This window comes from Taudactylus pleione, unplaced genomic scaffold (assembly GCF_031769625.1).
Source record: "Taudactylus pleione unplaced genomic scaffold, aTauple2 ptg000490l, whole genome shotgun sequence".
Taxonomy (NCBI): domain Eukaryota; kingdom Metazoa; phylum Chordata; class Amphibia; order Anura; family Myobatrachidae; genus Taudactylus; species Taudactylus pleione.
Window position 1 is genome coordinate 3,979,454 of NW_028284892.1, and position 27,503 is coordinate 4,006,956.

A 27,503-nucleotide genomic window follows, 5' to 3' on the forward strand; every position below is an offset into this window, starting at 1 on the left:
TCAACATTCAGAACCAGTCGATCTTGTGGCGTCGACCTTCTAAATGTCGGCCTTCATCCTGTCGACCTTTTATACACCACCCGAAGCACCTATAATGGTTTAAGTTCTTCCAACGTTTCTGGTCTCCCTGATGTGAGGTCAGTAGGTATAGGCTATAAGCATTTCTCCTATGCAAAACCGCCGAGGTCTTACACTACGCACAATAAATTAAATACCCCTTCCATTTTCACGTTGTCTCCACAATCTAAAGTTAGCAAATCCACACTTCACACATGAATTTAATTCATCCATCATTTTTTTACTCACCTCTTACCATATAATGAATGCATTAATAATCTAATAGCTTCAATATTTATTTCCATATTTCATTTTACTGTTCGTAATATACGCGTTCCCGTGGCTGTGTAGAGAAGGATCTCTTTTCTGAGGTTTCCAGTGTCATTTTAGAGAATTCTGATAATGTTCGGTTGCAAAACCACATTCAAAGCCAAATGTACGAGCAGTGACATGCGAGGTGGGAGAAAAGAATAGCCATTTCTTAAACTTCTTCATGGGCAAGTCGGCATTTGGAAATGGTCAACATTATACACAAGATGAAATACTAGGCTTGCAATGAGTGACAACGAGGGTCTGTAACCGGTGGGATTAGTACGTTGTGAAGAATAATGTAGTCACATTGTTTATCCACTAAGGATCATTTATGAAAGTACAACAGCAGTGTGGTGTCATTCTGTGATGTCATACAGTTATTTCTGGGCAAATGCACGTTTGCCATTGATTGCAGGGAGGTTGGTGATTCTGGGGAGGGGGGGGGGGTGTACGGTGGCCGCAGATCGGTCAGGATTCATACAACGCATTTCATCCGGAGACTTTTAAAGGATAATTAATATTGGCAGATGTTCCATTCCCCTAATTGGTTGATTCTTAGGGATAGTGTAAAAGTGACATTATTGTAAAAAAAAAAAAACATTTTAAAGTAATTTGTAAATGTAAAACGTTTTTTTATTCAGGAATAATTAAAGAATAAGTGATGTCATTTCTCAGTCTAAAACCTGTTTCTTCATTGGACAACAATGAAAAGACAGGTTTTATTTAGACTGAAACCTATTAAGTAACTTTTTACACTATCCCTAAGCATCAACCAATAAGGGATTTTACATGCATTACAAACTGAGCATCCTGCTATTAGTAACTTTCTCTCATTGTGTCATTATATCATTCTGGGTAACACGGTTGGTGTAGTGGTTAGTGTTGATGACTCAAAGCGCTAAAGCTGGGTACACACTAGGACGACGGATTGGCCTTCCAGCCGTCCTATCTGACGACTGGTAAGCGCGTACACACTTACCAGTTGTCGGCCTGATGTGTCGTGCCTACCGCGCATTTACATGTGCCCGCCCAGTTCTGATGTCAGTCACTGTCGGCGGCCTCTGCAGCATATTTTCCGGGCGGGCGGCTGACAGGTAGGTTAATTGGCTGCTGACAAAAATAAATTAACCCTAGCGTGTGTGTCCATGTGATAGGGAATATAGATTATTAGCTCCACTGGGGCAGGGACTGAATCGGGCGTATCTATAATGGGCGCACACCATGCACCCATAATATTACTTACCTCTCCGGAGTCCCACGTCGGCGCGGGGGTCTGGCGCTGTAAAGCGACTGGAAAATGGCCGCGGCGGCCATTTTCCCATCATTTGCCCATGCGCAGTACAGGAAAATGGCCACCGCGGCCATTTTCCCTGTGACCTGTGCATACACTATAGACTCTAGGCACACTCTAGTGCCCAGAGTCTATAACTCAGGTGCTGGCCGTGTACAGCTCAGTGCGCTGCCGGGCGGAGAGGAGGGGGCCCATGTCGGAGACTGCACACGGGCCCCCTCCTCTCTAGAAACGCCCCTGGATTGAATGACTGATATACTCTGTGTAAAGTGCTGCATAATATGTGTGCTACAATATATACAGTAAATAACTTTTAATAAATACAATCCAGGCAAAGCAGTGGGTGGGACAAGGGTAATTAGCAGCCAGAGCACTTTCACTGGCCAGAAATGTTAGTCTGGTATCTCACATTATCTGAATACAACAAATTATGTAAATACACATTAATACCATCAATTTTAGCCAATGTGTAAATTACCATAGCGTAACTTAGTTTGCCTAAATCCTGCCGCTGAGTAGGCAAAGCATTAATCCCACAGAAGGAGCTGTCCCCAAATGATCTATTCCTTTCTGGTGCCCGGGTCCTCCCAGAGTGACATTTCCGTAGAGAGTATAGAGTGAGGAGAGACAGCAGCGAGGTACGGTGCCAGCAGAATATATCAAGAGTATTATGTGCTCCAGTTAAACTGGCACAAGCAGATTATACGCAGCGATAAAATCAGCAGATTGGACGATAAAACAAAGAAAGATATAAAACAAATAGTGCATTACCCGTAATGCGGTTGCAGATTTGGTTGGATTGCATTAATTCCTCCTGATGAGATAATGGCCATGAACGCCGTCCTAATCTGTCTCACAAAGAGATGCCTGTCTGCCCCAAGACAAGTTTAAAGGGACCTTTTCATCAAACAGTTTGTGCAGAAATGAAAGATTACATTCCCAATAGCAGGCAAAACTCACAGTATTATTCCTTATAAGCACATCTAGCCTCACTCTCTCCTACATATACACACACGTATACATATATATATATAGAGTTAGGTGCAACTCGCCTGCAGATGCCCAGCATTTACTTGGCGCAAAAGATACGCCTGAATAAATGTAGCTATTCTTTCGCCCAACCCTACATAACCCCGCAGTTGCATAGGCACGTCGTCATTATACTCTGCCTACGTCAGAACGCCCCGTTACAGCACGGTTGCGCCTACTCAGTTGCAAGTGGAGATGCCAGTGAAACGCGTACGACACTGCATCACCTGTTGCTGTGTACGCTTGTATCCAGAGCATATACTGTATACTCAATAAAGACTAACTCACTTATATTAGAGCGAGGAGAGGCTATCTGGTACACTTCAGGGGCCGCATTGGAGGACCCTTAACCCTTCAATAGGGCCACAATTTTTAAACACAGGGTTACCTGTTGTCCAGGGGGATAAGTATTAGTTTTCTGCCTGCTCATCTGCCCTCACTACAGCTGCTATGAAAGGCTTCCCTAGCAAGCCAAGTCAGCTACACACTATCTCTCCTTGCTAATGCAGAAGCTGCTTTCAGGTTGGAGTCAACATCATTGGTTCATCTGTCACATAAAGACATTATATATATATATGTATATATATATATATATATATATATATATATGTAATGTACTACTGTTATTATACTGTAGGTGTACAAAGAGTGAGTACTGATGTTACAGTATAACCAACGCGTTGTTGTCCATCTAGTGTATTATGCTGTAAATGACTAGAGGGTCTATGTACTAAGCCTTGGACAGAAAGTGGACGGAGATAAAATACCAACCAATCAGCTCCTGTCATTTTTCAAACACAGTCTGTAAAGTGACAGTTAGGAGCTGATTGGTTGGTACTTTATTTCTGTCCACTTTCTCTCTCTCCAAGGCTTAGCACAAAGACCCCCAGATTGTGGAAGTCACCTCCGACTAATGTGCAATGGGCCTACAGCCTTGTGCTATTGCATGGTCACATAACGCCTCCTTTCTATACACCAAAACTCAAGAAGCTTTCCTACGTACAACCAAACACAGAAGAATAACGAGACCCCCCCCTCATCTGTAACCATTTCCTTTGCTCTTTAAAGGTCCCCCGTTGATCACCAGCGAGGGAGTACAGTACGCCGTGCGAGGCGGAGCTGGGAAAGTAGAGTGTTTCATTGGGAGCACCCCACCTCCAGACCGCATTGTGAGTATATGATGTCATCATCGGTGATGTCACCGTACAGAGTGTAAAGTGCGCTTGCCGTTGTCGCCCAGGGGTGGCCTCCATTTTATGGGCTGAGTCAATATTCGTGTTAATGCAGCCTATCCGAGAGGTTACCTACCTTACTTTTATATGGTCAACCTCAATGTCTTGTCACCAGCTATCAAGAGTAACTATAGGGCCCATATTTGATTGCCGGGATGAGCAGTCACGATGTTCCGCGACGCTCATCCCCGAGAATTACGGTGCAGCAGCAACAACACGGCAGATTTTCCTGCGTTCCTCTATGGTATCCGCAATGTTGGTGGCCGGGAGACGCCAGAACGCCAGCACTTAGCGGCCATCACCCAGAGCTGAGTTGCCCCTTAGTAGGTCTTGCCATTAATTACATTAATTAGCTACTTGGTTATAGATTAATGGTGCCGACCAATCGGGCTGTTTTAGTTATAAGTCTGCTATTGGATGCTTTTATTCGTGCAGACTGATTTATGCTCTTTATATGTGAAATAAGAAAGCCATATTGCCACGTGGGGGCCTGCCCGCTTTATTACCATCTATTAGCTGATAATGGGCCTGATTCAGACCCACTCGCGAGCGGCTGTCCGCTCGCAAGTGGGTCGATGTTATGCACTGAGCATGCGCACGACGGAGGGAGCTCCGTCGTGCGCATGCGCCAGACGCGACGAGCGAAGGAAAGTCCTTCGCTCGTTGTGTCCGATCAAAGGGGGCGTGCTGTCAATGTTGATTGACAGCACGCCCCCTTTGGTGGGCGTGCCTCCCTGACGGGGGCGTTCCCACGGGAACGCCTCCCGTCAGAAGCCGGCCCACTGACATCACTAGTGATGTCAGTGGGAGTGATTTGGGCTCTGATAGAGCCAAAATCACTCCGGAGCTTGCAGTTGAAAACCTCAACCGCAGGCTCCGGCTCGCAATTTCGATGGTCGCGATGGTCTCGACCATCGCGGCCATCACAAAGCACGCTCGTATAGCCTGTGGGTGGTGACCCACAGCTATACGAGCGTCCAGGAGGACGCTCCATGAAAATGGAGCCCGGCCCTCATTCAGAGCGTGCGCTCTGCTCAGAGCGTACGGCTCTGAATGAGGGCCAATGTTGCTTAGAGCCCTGTTGTGAACTCTTACCAGCCCCTACGTGATTATTAAAGCTCTGACCACCCTAGAAGAAAAGCAATATTGAAATGATTACTTTTATATGCTTTGCTGAACTGATGAATGATTATTCCAATAATCACTTATTGCTGAGCAGACACTGGCTGGCTACCATCACTCACACGCTGCTAACCTGCACCGCTCTGCCGAGCACTGCCGCCATCTGTCTGTCTCTCTTGGTACTGCGCTCTCCTCCATGGCAGCTAAATGAAGAAATAGCTTTGTCACTTTCAAATTGGCTGAGGCTTTAAATTTAGGTGGCGATTTTACGGAATAAGTGGCAGGGGCGTACAGGGCACTTGTAAACAGATTGGGAGGGATGAGGGGGTCAGGAGAATTGCAGAAGCCCCCACTTAGATAAAAGCGAGTGGCCAGTCCCCACCTCTCTCAGATATATATGGCTTTTTTTGTATTAATTAAAGAGCAGATTTGTGCATCAGCCCCAGATGCTTCACTGCAGAGTCCCGAGGGAGACGCGTTCTCCAAACAGCATCCACTGCGGCTGAAATCATTTTGTCACGGCTTACAAAATGAAGTGTTTAGCAGAGGAAGCGGCTGAGGAGAATTCATTACAGGCTCTCTCAGCGAGGTGGCTTTTCTAGTTAACCCTTGCAGAACCGCAGTGCTCTGCCGAGAACGCTTCGGGCCAGAGTTTCATTTAGGGATATCCAACCTGCGGCTGCTCAGCTATTGTTAAACTATCAATCCCAGTACGTTCTACCAGCGGGTGTATTTCTAAATCATCTTTTGGTGATGATTGGATAATATATGCCAAAAAATAGCATTTCAATTTGTTTTAAAGAGCTGAATATAGTCTCAAAAGTGGGCGGACGTTAAAGTAACATTAACGTTGTTTATTTACATCTAGTGGTACATACACACGGGACGATCGACCGCGATATCGTTGTACCATCTCCCGGGTGTGCTGCATGATCGATATCGATCCTTCAGCACACCACCAACGACTATAGCGATCCGCGATCAACGTTCGCGGGTCCCTGTAGAGACCTGTTCGATATCGACCAGGTTGGGCTGCATGCACGGGTGATGGACAATATGGATATCGACCATACATGCCCGTGCATCGCAGGGCACCGAAAAAATGCACAATATGATCGATATTGTTATCGTTCATTTTAATCCGACCGTGTGTACGCACCTTTATTTTCCAAAGTCCAATTAAATTTTTTTTTTTGGGTAGGAAATTTATTACAAAGGTCAAAAACATCAGTGTCAAATATGACAATATTTGCACTTGTACAGTAGCGGCTGATGCTTAGCGAGTACCGCGTCACTTATTAACATGTCTTGTGTCATTCCTCTCTGCGCCAGGAATATGCGCTCATGCAGATTAGCAGGATTCTGACACCAACGCCAGACTTAATCAGGAGAGACAAAACGGGGAGATGGGAGGGGGGGGGGGTTTCTATCGTAGGCTGAGTAAGGGCTTGTTTGCGCAATTGCATACAGATGCAGGATGATTTTAAGATGCGTAGCTGTCCACAACTGCATACACATACGCAGCATCGGACGCAGGTCAGGCAAACATTGACTCCTTGAGTGTATGGTCGCGCAGTATTGCCGCCATACATGACACGCTGGAGCTATGTTCTCTGTGTACAGGTCGCAGACACTGGCAGAAACACCCTGAAAATGTCCGGAACGTGCCCCCGTTACTTCCCACAAAATGTTAGTTTCCGGTCGGTCACCTGCGATTGCATCCTCACTGCAACCGTAATCTCAATTCAATCTCCACGCGCGCGCACTGTGGTTGGGATGCATGCGCAGTCTACTGATAATTGCTCAGCTGCCTGAGCATCGGAATCGCTCACAACTCTGAATCATCAAGCCAAAGACGTAGATTTTGTGGGTGGTCAGGGGCAGATGGGAATATCGGATGATGGCGATAGCTGCCGCGCCAGCAAACCCCTTGTGACTGGCTGTTTGCAATTTATTCCTCGCTCAGGCATATATTAGGCTTGTATGTGCCTGTTTAAGGAAAACTTGGTAAATGACACAGGGATTTGTTTCTCCTGTATTAGAGAGCTTTTAGCAAATTAATTATAGGATGTGTTCACGGCGAATTAAATAAATGGATAAAAACATTGGAGCAAGTAAGGTGCTAGTGTATGTGATGATGGGCGCGAATATTAAGAAATGCAGCTTTTTTTAATGAATGCGAGTTGCACCTGCAGTTGGGGGCGCGATTTGTGGTCTAACCAGCGTGACCCAGCAGTCGGTTACATTGGGTTTTTTTAATTTATTTTTTTTTTCGCAATAAAACCCTTATATCCACTTGGAGAGTAGCTTTCATTGAGCAGTCTTATGACTGTGGGACTGATTCATTAAGGATCGCTTTTACCATCGGCCCCTCGCGCAGAATGACAGCAAGCCTGATCTTACTTAGAAATTGCTAACCTGGTTGCACACAGTGAGCACACAAGCTGCGTATGCAATCGCTCTGGCTAATTTATGCACGCCCACGCAACGGCGCTCAGACACGCCTGCGTTTCTCCAACAACTCCCGTCACTACCCCCCAAACGCTCACTGCCGGTCGATCACTCTGCGATGGCTCTCTGTGGTCTGTGCGATCGCAGTGGTGCCTTCACGCACTGCGATTCATGCACTACAATCGGCCGTCTGCGAATGCTTTAGCAGTAGTGATCCTTAATGAATCAGGCGCTGTGTTTGCAATGAAGGAGGCAGCCACTTTCACTTTCATGTAAACCTCTGATGAGGTACCTGGATTGATCCAGCTGTAAGCAATGAATGAAGTTTCGCTATCCCTGATGATAAAGCATAAGAATTAATTGAGATATTCGTTTTTCTGTGAAACTGTAATGGCAATAGCATAGATCACAAGCAGCACTGGTGCTGCTGGTTACAGTAAAGGTACAGATCTCCCTCCCTTCTCAGTCCCAGTTGCTGCTGTCTACCGGAGGGAGGGAGGGGGTACCTGGTGATCATGTGAGTGACGAGCAGCACTAACGCGCCATCAGGCAATATTAATGAGTCCCAGACTCCAGAAATGTGAGCTTGTACTTGGGATCACGCTTCGGACACTTAATAAACACGGCATGGACTAATTATTACCGTAATATGACATCGATTGCCATTTGCACACAAACATATGTGATGATCTGTTCCCTTTAAACTTTAGGCCTGGGCATGGAAGGAAAAGTTCCTGGAGACTGGAACTATGGACAGGTATACAGTGGAACGGACCAAAACAGATAGCGGCGTGCGCTCCATCCTGACCATCAACAACGTCATGGAGTCCGATTTCCAGACCAGTTACAACTGCACCGCATGGAATACTTTTGGCTCGGGAACGGCCATCATCAAGCTGCTAGAGGAAGGTAAGGGCTGGAGACCGTCCTCCTGTCGTACATAACGGCAATCACTGCCACCAGCACGGATACACACCTTACCCAACGCTTCCTTTGTCCTTTTCCAGAAGTTGTACCGGTGGGAATCATTGCCGGAGTGACTATTGGAGCGGGGATTCTGGTCATCATATTCTTTGTCTTCTTCATTTTCTTCCTCTACCGACGTCGTAAAGGCAGTGAGTACGAGCGCATGGGAGGCATGAGAGACTGCGGCTTTCCCAGTGGAGCCAATTAAGAGTCTATGTCATACGTTGTGATAAGTGATGTATCCAGTGAGTGCACAACTGTGCTGGTAGTAAACAACGCTTCACAAAGACACTCATAGAGTCTGCTAAGATATCATGTCAAGCACCGCAAAGCAAATAAGAGCCACAATTTATATTTTCACCCCTGAACAGCCCCAATTATCAGTATTAGAAGGATTAGCAGTCCCGTGTCTTTGTCACAGTTCCGTCTAATTAGTTTGCGGTGGACAACTTTGTGGTTGTGTGTACTCAATCTTCCCCAGGCACGAGAGAAGAATCTACTGTAGGCAGTAAGGCTCATTTATGAAAGTGCAGAATGTTGTTTTGTGTGGAGTTACATGCATATATACATTTGGGCGAATGCACCGGGGTTTACCGAGAACCACGTGGCTTTGCCAACCAAGATGGCCACATCTTCAGAGGTCTGCACAAAAGAAGGTGGCTAGATTGGGGCTGGAGGTTTCCTGCTGAGTACAGATGAGCACACTAACTTGTGCACCAACATGCTGAAACCAGATTAGTTTATTCACGACAAGAGGTTCTATTAATGAGATAAAGTGGTGGAGATGGAACAGTTATTGTGCACAGAATTCTTGTGTACGCAAAAGTCCTTTTACCAACACGTCGGTGGTTCCGGCAATTAAATATAGACCATAACTTTCTGTGTGACGCGTTTTGCACCTTCCGTTATGGGGTTCTAGGTGCGGTTTGAGTGATGCAATAAAAAATACCCAGACACACAAATATAACACATATAATACACATAATCACAGTCATTATTAATTCCAGCTATTAATAAGGCTAAACTGAGCAGTCACCATTTAGATGAAAACCAGAAGCGTCTACAATGAAGAGGGACGTAATAAAGTGTTACTAGGTTCTCCAACGTGCATTTATAGGTGGATCTCCACAGCTAGGTGCAGATTGAGCTTCCAGGGCAATTTCCAAGGACCTTGCCTTGAAATTAATTGGGGGGGGGCAGAAATGTTCATCTGCGCAACAAAGTTAAATCTCTTTGAGCCTGTAACTCACATGGTGTATTAAAGAGCCCCTGGGAATATCTCCAGAACCTGATGCTGAGACCAGTTTCTAAGGCTTCTCATGGACCTCACAATGCCAGAGGATAAAGTCAGTATAGAGGAGGTCTAAAGACTCCACAAACTTGCACTTTCCCCCAAAATCTAATCACAATCACCCATGAATAATTGGATACTCTGCTCCTTCAAGTAAGTGTAGACTGACTCACTAGGTCGTACATAGATATAAGTTATACTTAAAAGAAAGTTAAAATATAAACATTTTTCATTTAAACTTCAATTTATCCTCTAATCCTAGTCCTTTTGTTGAATACTTGCTTTTACCATGCCATAATACTGGCCTGTCCTAAATATACACCCGTACCATAACACTTCTGGTTAGTTCCAACACTGGCGTCCCCTTTCATTCAGTAATAAATGTTTTCTCACTAGGCCGCAAGGATGTCACACTGAGGAAGCTCGATATCAAAGTGGAGACGGTCAATCGTGAGCCTCTGACCATGCACCCAGACAGAGAGGAGGACACGTCAAGTGTTTCCACAGCAACACGCGTTATGAAGGCCATCTATTCGGTAAGGCCACGCTGTACGGCATCGCAGGAAATGAGCGCGGTAAATGAATGAAAACATGTGTTTCCGATACTTTTCCATATATAGGACCAGATTCAGAGGTGCTCGTAGTCACCTCTAAGGCTGCAGTTTTTTGTAGTGCCGCGGCTGCGATAATATGCAAATGCTAGGTTCAGCCTTCCCCTTGTGTACAATGTGCAAGCCCTTAGACGCCCACTCAATGCCCGAGCATGCTGCAACATCGCCGGTGGTTCTGAAACAATCCATCATCTGTGCACCATTGCGTGCATCTCAACACTTGCACCAGCCAATGGTAAATGCAGTATCCCGGTCTGAACTCCGCCTCTGTGGCTGCAGCTCTGCGCCTGAGAAAGGAGCCACTTTCACCGACACTCACATAATACACCCATGCGACAGATTTTAATGTGTTGACGTCAGGCCACCTTCCTGATACTACCTAGAAAGGCCCATGGTTTTCCTCGCAATAGCGCATTTTGTGTATGCGCAGCAGCAAATAATCGCGTAATTGTGTGAACATGCAGTAGGTGTGCACCTCTAAATCATGCTCACTGCCCTTTAGTGGTACAAAATTCCAAAAGTACTTGCTAGACTCTAAAAGGGGTAAATTTACTAAAGTGAGAGTTTTTAGAAATTAGTTTTAGAAGAGATGTTGCCCATAGCAACCAATCAGATTTTAGCTATTATCTTCTAGAAGGTGCTAGTTAAATGTTAAGTAGAATCTGATTGGTTGCTACGGGCAACAGCTCTTCTAAAAACTCTCTCTTTAGTAAATTTACCCCTAAGAAAGCAACTGAATTAGCGGCTCAGGCGTGATGTGTCATTAGAGAGCGACGCGACACTACTTTTTCCTTGCAACCCATAGAGGTGTGCAGGTAATGTAGTGACGTTGAGCCCACCTTATATGTACCAGTTGTGAACGGCAACGGGGGGCCGACGAGGCGAACGCAGGCATGTCGCGACCATTTCTGGGACGTGTCTCTCCTAGAAGCAGTAAAAATGGCTCCTGCGTCTCAGTCCCTGCGGCCATTCTGCGCGACCATAGGGGTCACTCAGAAATCTGATAATCGACTGATCTGCGACCGATACTGATTTTTTTATACGTAGTCGCTTGGATTTGCAACACTTGTATATCTGTGTGCGACTGAGTCTGTATATGAAGCACGACGGAACCTGGCGTGGAAAAAAGCCGTGGCCGCTGCATCATAGCACTTCCTATACAGACTCAGTCGCTCACAGATATACAAGTGTCGCATATCAAATTAATCGGTGCAGTCTCCTGGTACATCCCACGCAATTTTGGGCCAAAACGCAAGAAAAGATGCTCGGTGCAAACAGAGTCGTACGGGACCTGGCGCGTCGAGAGGGGCTGCTTGGCGTGATGGCAGCAACAATGTTGGAGAACACTCTGTTCACACGGTAAATTTCACAAACTCCGAGTACACCACTAGTATGTTTTTGGAGTGTGGGAAGAGATCAAAGCACCCGGAGGAAACTCACGCAAACAGAGACGTAGAAAGCACACAAAAAGAGCCATGTTCGGGAATTGATCTCATTGGAGTATAATTACTAAAGACCAGTTTTTAAAAGCTGCCGATTCTCCGCGGCTTTGAGTGCTGGATTTAAGAGGCCAATAGTACTACGCACAAAGCAAATAAGATTCGGTGACTGTTACTATTGCCCTATTAAATCCAGCCCTCAAAGCATTCGAGAATCAGCGGCTTTGAAAAGCCGATCTTTAGTAAGTATATCCCAAGACCTCAGTACTGTGAGCCCGTAATGCTAACCACTACACTACCGTGAAGCCCAAATATATTTAGAGTTTAGTGCATTTATTTAAATAAATAGGAGTTTGTGAAGTTCCATAGCGGTTTCCATTCATCACTTATTTTAGTACATTGTATTTAACACAATGTCTACGCGCAGTTTGTACGTTCTCCCCGTGGGTTTCCTTCAAGTGCTACAGCTTCCTCCTACGGCCCAAAAAAAACAGACCGTTAGGCTAAGTGGTTTTTATCTCGATTGGCCCTAGACTTGTTAGGATATACAACATCTAGATCTGTCCATGTTGACTCACGCCACTGTCAGCTATTAAAACATCTTGTACAAACTCTTCTTACTTTCAGTCTTTCAAGGACGACGTTGACTTGAAGCAAGACCTCCGTTGTGACACCATAGACAGAGAGGAGTACGAGCTGAAGGTGCGGCACCCGTCTCTTTTCAACCCGTACAAATAAAATATGTAATCCAGATGGTGCACTTGCAGGATGTCTAGTTACCGCCAGGGGCCTGCATGAGACACAGCGCGGTGTAGTATTGGCAAGATGATGCCGGCAGGAGCCGCAAAATGGCATCGCCGTGTTGATTAGACTGAAAGTGTCTTGACACACTGTATTAAGCATGAACGCGTTTGTTTGGCATGCAAGATCACCAAGAGTTGTGTAATAATTGTGAACTGTGTCAACTATTGTACTGTGTGTGTGTGTGTAATACCTCTCCCTTTCTCTTCCTCTTTACCTTGGAGAGTGAAGCAAACACTACTATACAGTTGCATACTTTTAGGCATTAGACAGTATTGCAGTTCGGTTTCGACTTATAAACGGTTTGGTGAAGAAGTTCCGGCATCCCGATTACACTTCTGTGAAGTTAGGGGAGATGGTGGCAACAGATTGTTGCAGGTGTAACAAGGACACATTTTGAAGGCTCCATTTATGGGACATGGGAGTATCTCTGCCTTGTAGGACGCGATTCCCTCATGCGAACATAGAACAGATTCTGGTGAAGTCCAGTTATTCTGATGGATCGTACACTGGAAAAGTCCTACCTGGATATGATGTGGACATTTTATCCAGGCTTGGGAGCAACTTTGTGGACTGTGCCTCCAAGCGGCTGGAGGTGGCCTTTATGGTTAAAACAAGCATTCGTGTGGATTTACAAAAATTCTTTCAACTGGACATTATGGACGCAGAATTACTGCTATGGACTGGTCAAATCCTGCTTCCCGTTTACGGAGCTCTGGCTTTGTTGAGACTTCATGTAACCATCAGTGCCAAAAATTGGTTCTAGCCATCATTAGACATGTCTGGAGGATGTACACGATTTTACAATGAACTGAAGCTCATATCAACTCAACCAATTTTTGTTTTTCAGCCCATAAAAAATGTCTAATGAACCAGTCACGGGTTTTAAAAAGTTTCCTATGAGGGAGTTACAAAGCCATTTTCATTCCTTGTGGAAAATAGGATGGGGGAGACCTAGAAAATGACACAAATGAGATCTAATCCGATTATGGTCTTGATTCAGAGTTGCGCGCAAGTCGCTTGCTTTGACCGCCCGGAAATAAAAGCGGTTCTGCGCCTGCATGCAAAGTGGGCCGCATCTATGTGGCAGCTCGGCCCCTCTTCCATACTCTCGATAAGGTAGGCGACAGCCCCATTCCTGGTGCAGGAGTTCAGTTTGAAATCTGACCGAGCTGCGAGCACAACTGCCTCTGAATAGGCCTCAATTCTGCCTGTACGTCCATGATACGCGCTCAGAACTCTGAGCCTATGTGCCAAGGCCCAGTTACACCAACTTCATCCGCAAGCAGAGATGAAGTGAATGCACATAGCTGAAGCATCCATTGCTGCTTAGAGTTGTGTAGGCTCGACTTGGAACGCTTAAGCTTTGAGTCAGAGTTCTACCAGAGCATTCAAAGTTTGCTTTTATTGACACCCCCCCCTCATGCGAGATGTACAGTGTAATTAACGAATGCTCCGATACAACTCCATTATATTTCATGTATAAAGCAAAAAGCGAACGACCAAATTAATCCAAATTGAAGCAAGCGCTTGTAAGAAAGTGTGCGTACAGGTCCATTTGTCTACATTACATTTCACACCATCCGTGTCAGACATACTTTTACCAGGCGTAAATAATTAACATTAAACATCTGATATATAGAGGTAAATTTACTAAAGTGAGAGCTTTTAGAAGTGAGTTTTAGAAGAGATGTCACCCATAGCAACCAATCAGATTCTAGCTATTATCTTCTAGAAGGTGCTAGTTATATGTGAAGTAGAATCTGATTGGTTGCTATGGGCAACATCTATTCTAAAACTCACTTCTAAAAACTCTCACTTTAGTAAATTTACCCCATAATGTCAGGCCTGCCCGCCTAAAAGAGTAGCTGTTGTCAACTCAGGCGCCAATTCGGACTGGCTTTCAAGCTGGCCACAAATACGCTCGCACTGCGCGTAACTAAATGCGGATATCACCCTTTAAGCGAAGGATAGCGCACCTATACACTGCAGCGGACCTTTCCTTCCACTTGTTCAAATTGTTGTCATCATCGCACATTTGCACCATCCCTATCTTGGTTGAAAGCGATCGGTCTGAAACTCAGCATAGCCTCCAACTCCTCCCGCATGATCACGCCATGCCCTCACTCAAATTATCCCAGTTACTCCAATTCAGCCGCTAGAGGAGATGCCTAGGACTTGGAATCGCCTGTAGATTTGTGCGCTTAGCTACGGAGCATGAGAAGTATTAGAAAAATGCGAAAATCCGTCCACAAAACGAGCTTGAGCGCAACTCAGAATCGACAAAAAATTCTCATTTTGCTCCAAACCACAAAATGGCTTCCTCCTTTCAGTAGGTGATGGGGGACACCAAATGTAACCATTACACATTTTTTTTCTTATGCTGTCATGACTTTGATGAGTAGATTCCAAGCATTATTTATTCGTCTTTTTGTAACTTTGTGATCGGTAGACATCAGCAATGAACTACCGTGTTTTATATCCTGAAAAGCATATGTTTATGTATATGTCTGTAGTCTAACATTTTTTTTTTTTTTTTACTTAACAGTCTTAATAAATGTATGCAACTGTATAGTGGCTTTTGCTTCACTGTGTATTTACACACATATATATGTGTAAACATATAGATCGGTGTTCAGAACCATTCCTCAAAGTCATATACATCAGAAGTCACCTTACCAATTCTTCTTTCCTAATTCTATCCTTTCTTTTCCCAATTCTCTCATCATAACCAACATTGATCACGCTACTCTTCTTTCCTAGGATCCAACCAATGGCTATTACAATGTCCGGGCTCATGACGACAGGCCGAACTCCCGAACGGTGTTGTATGCAGATTACCGTAATCCTGGACCGGCGCGTTTTGATGCTCGCCCTTCATCACGCCTCTCTCACTCCAGTGGTTATGCCCAACTGAACACTTATAGTAGGGCTCCTACTTCCGACTATAGTACAGACCCAACGCCTACAGTAACATCAGCCGCAACAGATACCACCAGTCAACTTTCCTATGATAATTATGAAAAGTTTGGGACTCACGGTTTTTCAGCCAACACTGGCTACCCAACGTATCGGCTTGGCTACACGCAGCCATCCACCACAGGTATGGATCGGGGAGCATACGATACTTTTGACCCAGTTGGGAAGTTTACAGGTGCCACCCGATTCTCATACACTTCCCAACATTCCGACTATGGACAGAGATTTCAGCAAAGGATGCAGACGCACGTCTGAGGACTGCCGACAAAAAAAAAAACTGGTGGGCATTCAAGGGGAAGAGCAGAGTGGAGGACACTATTCAGTAAAAACCCCTCTGACATTACATCAAAAGACGAGATAGGACTCCAGGACAAGTTGCGATCTCCAACCGTGTCTTCTGATACTCAGGGACCTTATTGTCTTGATCTCAGAAGTCCCCGAGGAACCAGTTGAAGTTGCCCGACGATGAAAAGCCTAGAGGCTTTCATACGGAATAAGCTGCCAAACAGAAGGCTGGCCTTTCAAGCACCTGATCATTCCTTGAATACCACTAATTTTGCCATCTGGTGTATGGCAATTGGTATGACTTAAGAATCTTGATCCTAGGGAAGCTTTTCATTCCACCAATACGATGAGGCGTCCCCTACACTTTCCTGGGGGCACATTCCTGCTTTTTATACTCTCCTTACTCTGCTGTGGAGGTTATTGCATCACTGCTAAATAACATCTGGTCTTACCATAGCAGGGCCTTTTGTAGGTATACATTCCTGCTGCTGGAAGAGAGGGAAGGACAAGGGACATTGTAATGTGACATGTATGCCATGCGTGCTCATCGCCACGGCAGGCTCCATCATTCCGGCACGCAAGCAGCCAATATGGGCAGCTGTTGCTGGGAAGTGGAAAATCCAGGAATCTGAAAAAAAATTTTTTATAATAATTGGGGAATCGTCTAATTTACCTCTTTATAAACTCCACTTATGGTGGACACTCATCTAATGTTTTGCTTCAGTAACCTATGGACTCACTACCAAGTGTTGAGCTTTAATACACTTTATATTTAATGTGTCAAATTACCAAGCACTTCTTAGTAAAACATAGCTCTGCCCCTGTTGGAATTGTACTCTATGGAAAACGTATACTATCTCATCCTAACCTGCATTATTCTGTATTTTTTTTTTTTATTTTTTTTTTATTAATCTAACTTTTCCCAGTAGATTTATAATATTGGGCTTTAGTAGGCAATAAGGAATAATCGGTGTTACATTTCCAAATCTCCTGCATTGCTCTTTGATTGAGAAAACGACTTCGGGATGAATGGTCTAAGATTGTGGTGAACCAGTATTATGATCCAATACTCGTACACTTACGCCTGACATGGACCTTTAGGTGGTGGACGAAGTCTGGTGGCAGAAGATTGCTCAGTATAGACAATCAATGATAACAGTGGCAGCTGGTAAAGGGGGGGGGGGGGGGCTAAGACGTTGAGGTTAAATGTGGAGAGGTGTTTTTGTGATCCAGCTATAAATCACTGAATCAAAAGGCTACTGGTTGACCGTTGAGGTGTAATACACACCAAACCGGTCTTAGATACAGTATTGTGTATTAGGCTACAACCCATGTAATTTTTTAATGTATTTATTGTTTAAAGGGCTTAGTATAAGATCACAGCAGAATTTATGTCCAGGGTAAGGAACATTTCCTTTACACACTGGTGCTGACTTTCCTGCCCCTCAAGCAATATATTCTGTACCCTTTACTTCATACCAACATCTTGGTTTAATATTGCAGCTAATACCTTTTGTTGCGGTGTTGTCTGTAATGCTCTCAACATTATGATCATGAACGAGGGCAACCAGGTTAATAACTCCGAGTGTATACTGCTCCTTAAAAACATTTTTCTCTGAACACCACGAGCGGACTAACCATTTTGAAACGGACGTTGAAGTGCGTTTCTGTCCAGCAAATGTACAATCAAAGTCTGTCAGTTAACGTAGGTCCATCGTGGACAGCATCAATCTTCAACGTGGTTCCCAGTGTAGAACAGATGAACATTTTATGCAAGGCCTCAGAAAGGGTCACAGTGACTTAACTGTGCTTACCCATGCCACATGTCCGCATGACATAGTAATGGGGTCATTCGTGTTGTTAGTAGGAGAATTTCATGGATGCAATCTGTTTACTAAGTGGTCAAATGAGATCAACCAGCTTGAAGTCAACTTTCGGATGTAAACTTCTCCAATGTAGGGGAACTGTCTGGATCATCTGCCGCCAGTTTCCCATCAATTCTTTTTATTGCTGTTATTTAGATACTGTACATTGTGTGGATGGAAAATAGGGAGCGAATGATTCAAAAAGAAACATCACAAGAATGGGATAAGTTACCCCTGGTGTCCAGTCACTACCTCCCCTCCGTCTCGATCACATCCAACTATTTCTCTCGGTACCTGGCATGGTTTGTTTATTCTGTGCCCAATACAAACAGTTAATTTTTACTCCTGTGCCTTAACACTTTTTATTGTTAAGGGTTACTATTATTTTTTTTTTTCTAAGAAACCATAAAATGAAAAAAAAAAAACAAAGAAAACAAACAGCAAAAAAGACAGAAAAAAAAATGTTTTTTTTTTTTAAAGATTTTTAAAAGGCATGGTACTTTATATTATTCCTATGGGATTCACAATATAAACTAAGAGTACGTTTTTTTATGATGAGTCCGCCGTCGTCCTGGTCTGTATTTGGGGACACGGAACCCTGTCACCTTACATGAAAAACGTTTACTGCGGCTTGTACTGGTTGCTTTAGTAAATGGACCCCATTGCAGCTCTAGCAGAACATTACATACCCTTCTTTTACAAATGATGTAGACAAACCCGCACTTGTAAATGGCCACAATGGCCTACGACAAACCCATGCTAAATATATGGGTAATTGTAATCACTGTAAGCACTCAATGTATTGATGCCATATTAAGAATCACCCTGGAATTTAACATACATACGACAGTTACGTAAACTATTGCTGCATTTAATTTCGCCCAAATTTTTTTTTCCCCATTTTTACATTATTGATTATATTCTATCACACTTCATTTTTTGCCAAAGCAAACCAACAAACAGAACGTAACCAAATCATACTTTCTCCTGTGTCATTGGGGATTTCCGCTGTTCTGCAAAATCAGTTCAGAATATTAGCGGCTTCATAAAACCCGTGTTGAACCGCAGCATCTATCCATGAAAATGGTGACGTAGATCTGTATCAATTTCCTACCAGTCTGTACATAACTGATTTTTTTTTGGTTTATTTTTTACAATTTCAACCAAATTTCTCTTTTGTACGAAATCTGTTCTTTTTGCAAACAGATACTCGTAGGTAATCATTTTTGTACAGTCCGTGTGTAAATATACATATATATTTTTTATATACCTTCCTTGTAAAACGTGAAAAGCATACACAAGTGTTATTATCAGTATTATATTCTATTTTTTTTTTTTTTTCATGAGCACACTGACGTTTCTTGAGATCTTGGTTTTTCAAGAAGATTATTTTTGTTGTTGTTGCTTTAATTTGCTGTATCGTGTTCTTTTAACAAGCTTAGCGGATGTAAAAAAATAATAATAATTGCATTTTAATATATTGTGTCACTGGTTGTTCTGACATCTGATAATCCACAACTAAGGTTGTTGTTAACACAATATAATATGTATTAAAAGTAAGGAGGAGTGTTTTAAGGGAACTCAACATATTTTTTCACTCGTATGCACAAGGTACAATGATTAGCAAAATTAGAGCACATATTGATGTTGCTTCTAACCTATCTACTTGTGAGCTGGAGAGTTCAGCAGACATGTATCATTTCAGTTTGAAAAGATATCAGTTCTCACGTCTCTCCCCTCCCTAGCAGAATTTGGGAGACACCAATATTGCTTATAAAAATTAAAATAACTCTTTATTGAAACAGTATTGTTGCACTCAGTCAGCGCTGCAGAGAGGTGCGCTTTGCGGGATAATTAAAGGTTTTATATCCTGAAATGAGAGAATTCTTCACAATACAATTCGTTAGAAAAAAAAAAAAGCCAAAGTTCTGATACTATTTATTTTCTTCTTGTAATATGCTGGATAGTACCCCCCCCCCCCCTGCCGAGTATCAATATTGCTGTATGATCTTGTCATAGATGGCAATGATACCTGTAGGCTATTCAAGGAAAATGCAATACATTCCACAAGTTAATATAATTTATTTTATGCTGACGTGCTCATATATCGCATTAAATTATTTGCACGGGGAAGCCTTTGCCGGCGAGGCCCAGGGGGATCTTACCGCCGACCCCTTAGTGTTTTACAATTGAAGATTGTTACAATACTGCACTAATGCCTTTGCTATACATATTACATATACATTCTCAGAGTGAGGTGTATCTGTAATGCTGCCTGTATCTGACATCTGCCCAGCCAAGAACAAAGTTAAGATTGCCCCTTCCTACCCCGTCAATATTCAGAACTTAGTTACCTCCATGAAACAAAGTTCTGTGCTAACAGCGTGCAGAACATAAGAATAGTTGTGCGTCTGTCTTTTCCTCCGAAGCCACTTGTCCCACGGAGGCTACGACTAGACTAAACTTGCCATTTCAGGTCATCAAAACCCATTCCGCATGCCCCCTCCCCCCCCCCCTCTACACCCCCCCTGAGGGGGAGCTCTGTGACATTGAGGGATCGTCTGGAGGAAATTGCAATGATGCCGGCATCAGACGGAATCTTTCTATAGCTTATTACATTCTGCCTAATGTGTATTTAGTGCAGAATTCTAATTACAGAGCTGAGGAACAGGCCCCCGGGAAATCTCTAGGCTGCAATTGGCAATAAATGGTCAGCATTTCTCTAGATGTCCATAAAACCAGCCTCGGCTGTAAGCACGAACAGCTTTATCCCCGTGCTAGGAACTTTCCCAGTTCAGTTAACATGTAGGCAGGAGTGTATGTCGGCCTCAAATAGCATTCACTTCTTAACGGCAGATTCCTACAAACACTTCTGTAGAGTATGCCCGCCACTTGGCAAAAGATGCCGGTAATTAAGACACTGAAACCACTGGGTATTTTAATAGCGGTAACTCTTTCGGGAGCAAGACGAGCTATGGTGCATAGTGTGTAGCGAGCTATCTCCAGTAACGCTACAATCAACATTGTGGGGTCTATTTACTAAGCAGTGTTAGGAGACAGAGTGAAAAGTGATAAGAAAGTGATCAGGTGCCAGCCAATCAGCTCCCAACTGTCATTTTTCAAACACAGCCAGTGAGATGATAGTTGGGAGCTGATTGGCTGGCACCTTATCACTTTTCACTCTGTCTCCTAACACTACTTAATAAATAGACCCCTTTGTCCTTTAAACAATTAATGGAATGGGGACTTTTTCCAGAACACGTTAATCCATTTTTAAGGGTATGCACTATATCTCTATGTCGCCGTTACTCAAATGTTCTTAACGCAAACTGTAGTCTTGCATGTGAGGTCCCTGGTACTTGACAATGAGAGTTGGCTAGTAGCAGGACAGAATCATCCATTCCATGGGTGGGCAATAAGCAGTCCTCCAGCTGTTGTTGAACTACACATCCCAGCATGCCTTGCAACAGTTTTAGCATGACCAAACAGGGCATGCTGGGATGCGTGATTCTACAGCTGGGGGGGCTGCTTCTTGGCCACCCCTACATTAGGCAACCTAGGCTTCAGCCTTGGCCCCAAAACAGCTTAATCTAACACATTTTAATGCATTTGTTTTTGGCTTGTTTAACCAACAGTGGGGGGAAAGAGGGTCCAAACCAACATCTTGCCTAGCAGCAAATGCAGTGTCTCTCTATAGTGCTGAATTGGCTAATTTTCCCTGCAGTAGTTAAGTTAATGATGGAACGCCCAGATCCATGGCACAAGCCGGTTCTTGGCTTCTGGCAATGATTATAGCACTGGTTTTCCTTCTAAAGCTGCCCATCCACTAGGCGATTAAACCTAGCGATGGAGCGATAACGACTGTCGTTATCGCTCCAGCGATTGGTAATCGACCACAAATCGGGCAGCAAAAGGTTAAAAACGACCAGCGATGTGCGCCCGCTGGTCGTTTTTAACATCAATCATCGCCCAAACATGACGGTCAACCTGACGACCGCCGTCAGGTTGTCATGTTCGGGGATGATTGATCTGCATACACTGAACGTCTGAACGTTCAGTGTATGCAGTTCACCCCGCGGGAGACGACGGCGTCGTAATCGTGCCGTCGTCCCCCACATCGTTAAGTGGATGGGCAGCATTAGGCATTTACTTTGGCCCTGGCTCTTATACAGTACGCAAGTCTCATAATACCTGCTGGCAGTGACAACAACTTAATAGACAAGTCCGCCTTCAGGCAATTTTATCTTCCAGGTCGATTTGTTTCTTGGATGCAAAGACATAAGTTGTGCATTGAATACGACTTAGCGTTCCCGCTAGGCTGTTTTAGTGGGCTCTGTGCCTTGTCCGATTTCAAAAGGGCAGAATGCACCTTGCCATATTGGTGGCACCCCGCTAATAAAACAACATGCAGGGAGGGGAGAGCTTGGGGGCAGCCCGGCACTTATGTAAGTTCCGGGCGCGCCCCCAAGAGTGATGAAAAGGGGGCATGTCTTAAAGAAACGCCCCCTTTTCTCGTGACCACACCTCCTTTCCTCATGGTCACGCCCCTTTTCAGACGCACACTAGAGTGCCCTCTCTAAGGTCTGGCGCCGTGAACACTAACAACTGTATCACCACTGCCGTTTTGTCCCCTCAATCAGCGAATAATATTGCTTGTAAGGCAAGGTTATCTAAAGGTGAACTTATCCCCATTATTAAGTGATAGGCAGTAACGCACAACCTTGTCAGGTGTCAAATTCTATTAAAAAAATACAGTTGTGTCTTCATACACTGAGCTTCTTTAAAGCCATACAGCGCAAGTGAGAAGCTCCGAGAGGAGACGACCGCGGCTTTTCACATCAGTGACCTCTTTACACAGATTCAGGCTCAGTCGCACAAATTTCGCACACCCCAGTGGTCAGTGGGCCTGATTCAGAGCCGGACGCTCTGACCAGAGCGCTCGCTCTGAATCAGGGCCCTCCTACCTAAAAATGGAGCGGCCTCTTGGACGCTCGCATAGCTGTGGGTTACCACCCACAGCTTATGCGAGCGGCCATGATGATGGTCGCGATGGTCAAGACCATCGCGACCATCGGGCTTGCGACGAGACCCTGCGGTAGGGTCTCATTGCCGCAAGCCCAGGAGTGCTTTTGTCTCTTATGCTCCCTCCGTCGTGCGCATGCGCATTAGGGCACCATCGACCCGCTTGCGAGCGTCCTGCGCTCGCGAGCGGGTCTGAATTAGGCCCAGTGTACGCTAGCAATGTAGCTTTGTCGCTTCAAGTTGTTTTAATTATGAAAATAAGACGCACATGTTGAGCTAAAGAGACGCTCGGCGCGGCCAAGTCACACGTGACCTAGCACGCCGACGGGCTATTCGGAGTGACTTTAGCCACAGCGTATGAAGACACATCTGTATATATATATATATATATATATATATATATATATATATATAGCCAATGTGACTCAGCGGTGCTATGCATTACAGCATCATCTTGTGACCTATAACTTTCAGATAGGTGAATACGGATATATACAAAGACGAGGAGGCAGGTCGGATACAACAGAGCTCTCATCCCCAATAGGCGTACCCTTGTGGTCACTACAGGCAGAGACAGCTTCTACAGGAACATTCAGCCGTAGAATTATACAAATGTTTCCTGCACTCTGTTTAATGTTCAATTCTATTCCATTCCCTTTTTTTTTTTTGAATATTATGTACTATATTTTTAGTCTTAAACACAATATGATATATATTTAATTTTTTATATATATAAATATATATAAAAATAAATGTTACAAGAAATTGTGCTTTGCTTCAGTTATTTGGGGGGTCTGATGGGTAAGAATTACACCTGTTATGTGATGTTACCACCCGGCGCTATTGCATTGTGAAAAGTAAACTCTGTGATAGACAAGTGATCTGGAAAACAGATACTAGGATAATACGGGGCCTGAACACCAATAAATCACTTGGTAAGTTTTATGCTGTTGTCCTAACGTTCAGCACTGCACCGAGGTGAACGCAGTATCGATGGTTTTTTTTTGCGCAATAGTACGATTATTTGCTACGGCGCATGCGCGCAAAGACCCGGAAACCCCTACGGCGCATGCGTACCGCTAAGTGTGCGCAGAGACCTCTGATGCATATGGAGTCGCTCCCATTGAGCTGGCGGTGGAAAGCCTTTGGCGTTGCTGGGCGGGTGACTGGGAGGACGGCTAGAAGTGATCCCCCCCAAAAAAGGCCGTCTCTTGGCCAAGTTATGGGAGCGTCACCAGCGTATCAGTGAGCCGCAGAGGCCATGTTTAGGGAAAGTTCACAAGGAGACAATGCGCCAGCTATATGGAATTGCAAGTGTCGATGGTCTGTGCGATGGTGGAGTGCTGAAGTCCGCCGGAGGCTTTGCACTATACACGGACATTGAAAGTGGGCGTCTCAGGGCTTGCAGATACACGACTGACACTGACATTTGTATTTTATCGCAGCTGCAAATCCAAAATAAAATCGCAGCCGCTCATGTACTTAGCATAGTTACCTGTGTATACAGAATAGAAACGGGATATTACATCCAGCAGACAGGACAAGAGAGTAGTATTGATAAGCAACATATATTCAGCAATATATGAAATGAGAGAAGTTGTACTGTGCAGCTGTATATGAAAAATCCCCCAAAATATATAACAGGCATCATTTCCAATAAAGAGCAAAACGTTATGGTGCAGGTGTCCATATACACAAAACAAAATAAACATACAGCTGACCATACATAGGGGGTCAACCTAATTAGCTACGAAGGGTGCATGTTGCCGTGGCAATGGTCCAGCACCTCGCACCCTTTGCTGCCTGCTGAGCCCAAATTTGCGGAATTTTGCACTGCGAGTTCGGGGTGCCGTAAAGTGTGCCCATTGCAGCGATGACTCGCGCCAGCAAGATCATCACGGCTAATAGGATTAACCCCATAAAGGCTAAAGCATAAGTCAGATACTGATAATGAATTACAGCACAATGTAGATGGGGGTGGTACTGTACAGTTGACCATACATAAAGCAGAAGATCAGATACTGAATTACAGCACAATGTAGAAGATGGGGGTGGTACTGTACAGCTGACCATACATAAAGCAGAAGATCAGATACTGATATTGAATTACAGCACAATGTAGAGGAGGCTGGTACTGTACAGTTGACCATACATAAAGCATAAGACCAGATACTGATAATGAAGTACAGCACAATGTAGAAGATGAGGGTGGTACTGTACAGCTGACCATACATAAAGCATAAGACCAGATACAGATAATGAATTACAGCACAATGTAGAAGATGAGGGTGGTACTGTACAGCTGACCATACATAAAGCATAAGACCAGATACAGATAATGAATTACAGCACAATGTAGAAGATGAGGGTGGTACTGTACAGCTGACCATACATAAAGCATAAGACCAGATACAGATAATGAATTACAGCACAATGTAGAAGATGAGGGTGGTACTGTACAGCTGACCATACATAAAGCATAAGACCAGATACAGATAATGAATTACAGCACAATGTAGAAGATGAGGGTGGTACTGTACAGCTGACCATACATAAAGCAGAAGATCAGATACTGATATTGAATTACAGCACAATGTAGATGAGGCTGGTACTGTACAGCTGACCATACATAAAGCATAAGACAGATACTGATAATGAATTACAGCACAATGTAGACGAGGGTGGAACTGTACATCTGACCATACATAAAGCATAAGACCAGATATGGATAATGAATTACAGCACAATGTAGAAGATGAGGGTGGTACTGTACAGCTGACCATACATAAAGCATAAGACCAGATACTGATAATGAATTACAGCACAACGTAGATGAGGCTGGTACTGTACAGCTGACCATACAAATTATTAGTAGCTCTTGCTGGTGAAAACATTTTCTATATGTAATATCAATGTGAATAAATGACACTGAGAAAACAAGGGCCATGACTGTAAATACATAGCTGACATCCATGGTACAATGGCGCCATCTTGTGGTAAATCATTATACTACAGGCTGCTTGTGGAAGGAAAAATCAATATATTCAACTAGGTTTCTTTAGGTTTATTAAATTTAGTATCGTTCATCAACTGCCGTACCCTTATTTTTAAGATTTAACAGAATGTTAAAGAAATAATGCAGCTTGCTGGTGTAGATGGAGGCAGTCAAATCAATATTACCGCCTCTGTTTATGAATTCTCCAAACCCCATAGTGCATTTAGGTATAGTGAGGCTGTATAGTGGTACAGCAAGGCTGTCAATCTGACACTCACATGATGGCCCAAAAGTGATGTACTGCCATATAAAAAACATACACTGCGAGATGCAGGCACGGGAGCGATTTCGGTGATTGAGACCGTAGATTTAATGTGGCAATAGTTTAAAAGGCAAAACCAACTTGGTTTTGTCTTTTAAATGATTGGTGCCGTAAAACTAGCGCGCAAATCACCCAAATTACGCTGGTGACTGCAACTCGCAGGTTATTACATTTTGACCTATATCCGCATAGTTAGAGAACCACCGTATGCCTGATTCCTATGAGTGGGACTGTGCTGGGATTGATAGGAGTGGGACTGTGCTGGGATTGATATCAAAGCGATTGCACTGAGATTGATATGATTGGGATTGTACTGAGAGCCTGATACAGAGATGGACGCTGAGGACAATTCTGCGCGGTGAACATCCCATGCCCATTTGCGGGGCATCAACGCTCAAAAGAGTAGATTGAATTTGCGGCAATCAAATGACTTAACGTGAGACAATATTGTACATGTCCGCACTACCGACATCTCACCTATATACTGTAACGTCATAGTGTACGACACAGCTGGGAGTGGTGGATCAATGATGCCAGAAGCGTATGATATTCCTAAGGCGTAAGCCTATAATACATTGCTAAGGAATTTCCTTACATACCTTTCTACGGTCATTTCTCTCTGCCATTAGCAGCCACTTCTGTCTCACGATCTGTCAGAACAATAGATCATTTTTTTTTTTTTAATCATTTCTTTTATTCATCAGAGCAATAATATAGTACACATACATCAGAAAACAAAATAAATAACAAATAGAACAAAGACCAATTAAGGGTAGCAATATACAAATAATACAATATAATTACAGAATAATATTTCTATCAAAAGACAAAAACAAGAGATGGCACATAGTATTCAAAGCAGTCTAATCATGGCAAGCACCCCCCCCCCCCCCCACACACACACAAAAAACAACAACTCTCTAATAAAAGAAAACAGGGGAAAGGAGTCCCAAAAAGACACAGATCCCATCTCAGCCTGTAACGGGCACCCCTTGTTTTTGAACGAACGACCGCAAATAGCGAGCGGCTCTGAATGAGGGCCTTAGTCTCTTTGTGCAGTGTGGTCTCTAGCCAGTCCATTTGGAAAGCAAAAAAATAGTTTAGCCCGGAACAAAGAAATGGATGGGGGATGTGCATGGGTCCACATCTGTAATATACATTTACAAGTCACCGCTGATATAATCAGGAATAATATTTTACTATCACCCCCACTCGAAACAGACGGTGGCAGGACCCCCAAAAATGCCCATTCCACCGATAGCGGTAGATAATTAACTAGACACCTGGATGCAAATCTGTTGACCGATGACCAAAATCTACGAATAAGGGTGATCAATTAATCTTAAAGGGCAGCCATTCTTATGGACACGGCCTACAAATTTACTAGGAAAGCATATATTCAGGACAGTGCAGCCGATCAATTCACTGAGCAA

At 44.0% G+C, this 27,503-nt stretch overlaps 1 protein-coding gene and 1 long non-coding RNA gene across 2 annotated transcripts in view; one reads left to right on the plus strand and one right to left on the minus strand.

Annotated features, from left to right (window-relative positions):
- KIRREL1 (kirre like nephrin family adhesion molecule 1) overlaps nt 1–20,774 on the plus strand; it is a 237,487-nt gene extending 216,713 nt beyond the window's left edge. The window contains exons 10-15 of the mRNA XM_088449673.1: nt 3,758–3,858; nt 8,205–8,403; nt 8,502–8,609; nt 10,148–10,287; nt 12,429–12,503; nt 15,366–20,774. Of these exons, the coding sequence (XP_088305799.1) occupies nt 3,758–3,858; nt 8,205–8,403; nt 8,502–8,609; nt 10,148–10,287; nt 12,429–12,503; nt 15,366–15,836 (1,094 nt within the window). The 3' untranslated portion in view covers nt 15,837–20,774. The remainder of the gene's footprint in view (nt 1–3,757; nt 3,859–8,204; nt 8,404–8,501; nt 8,610–10,147; nt 10,288–12,428; nt 12,504–15,365) is intronic.
- LOC148502598 (uncharacterized) overlaps nt 1–27,503 on the minus strand; it is a 168,960-nt gene that overhangs the window by 137,200 nt on the left and 4,257 nt on the right. The window contains exon 2 of the long non-coding RNA XR_015870001.1: nt 26,670–26,720. This is a non-coding gene — a long non-coding RNA (uncharacterized LOC148502598). The remainder of the gene's footprint in view (nt 1–26,669; nt 26,721–27,503) is intronic.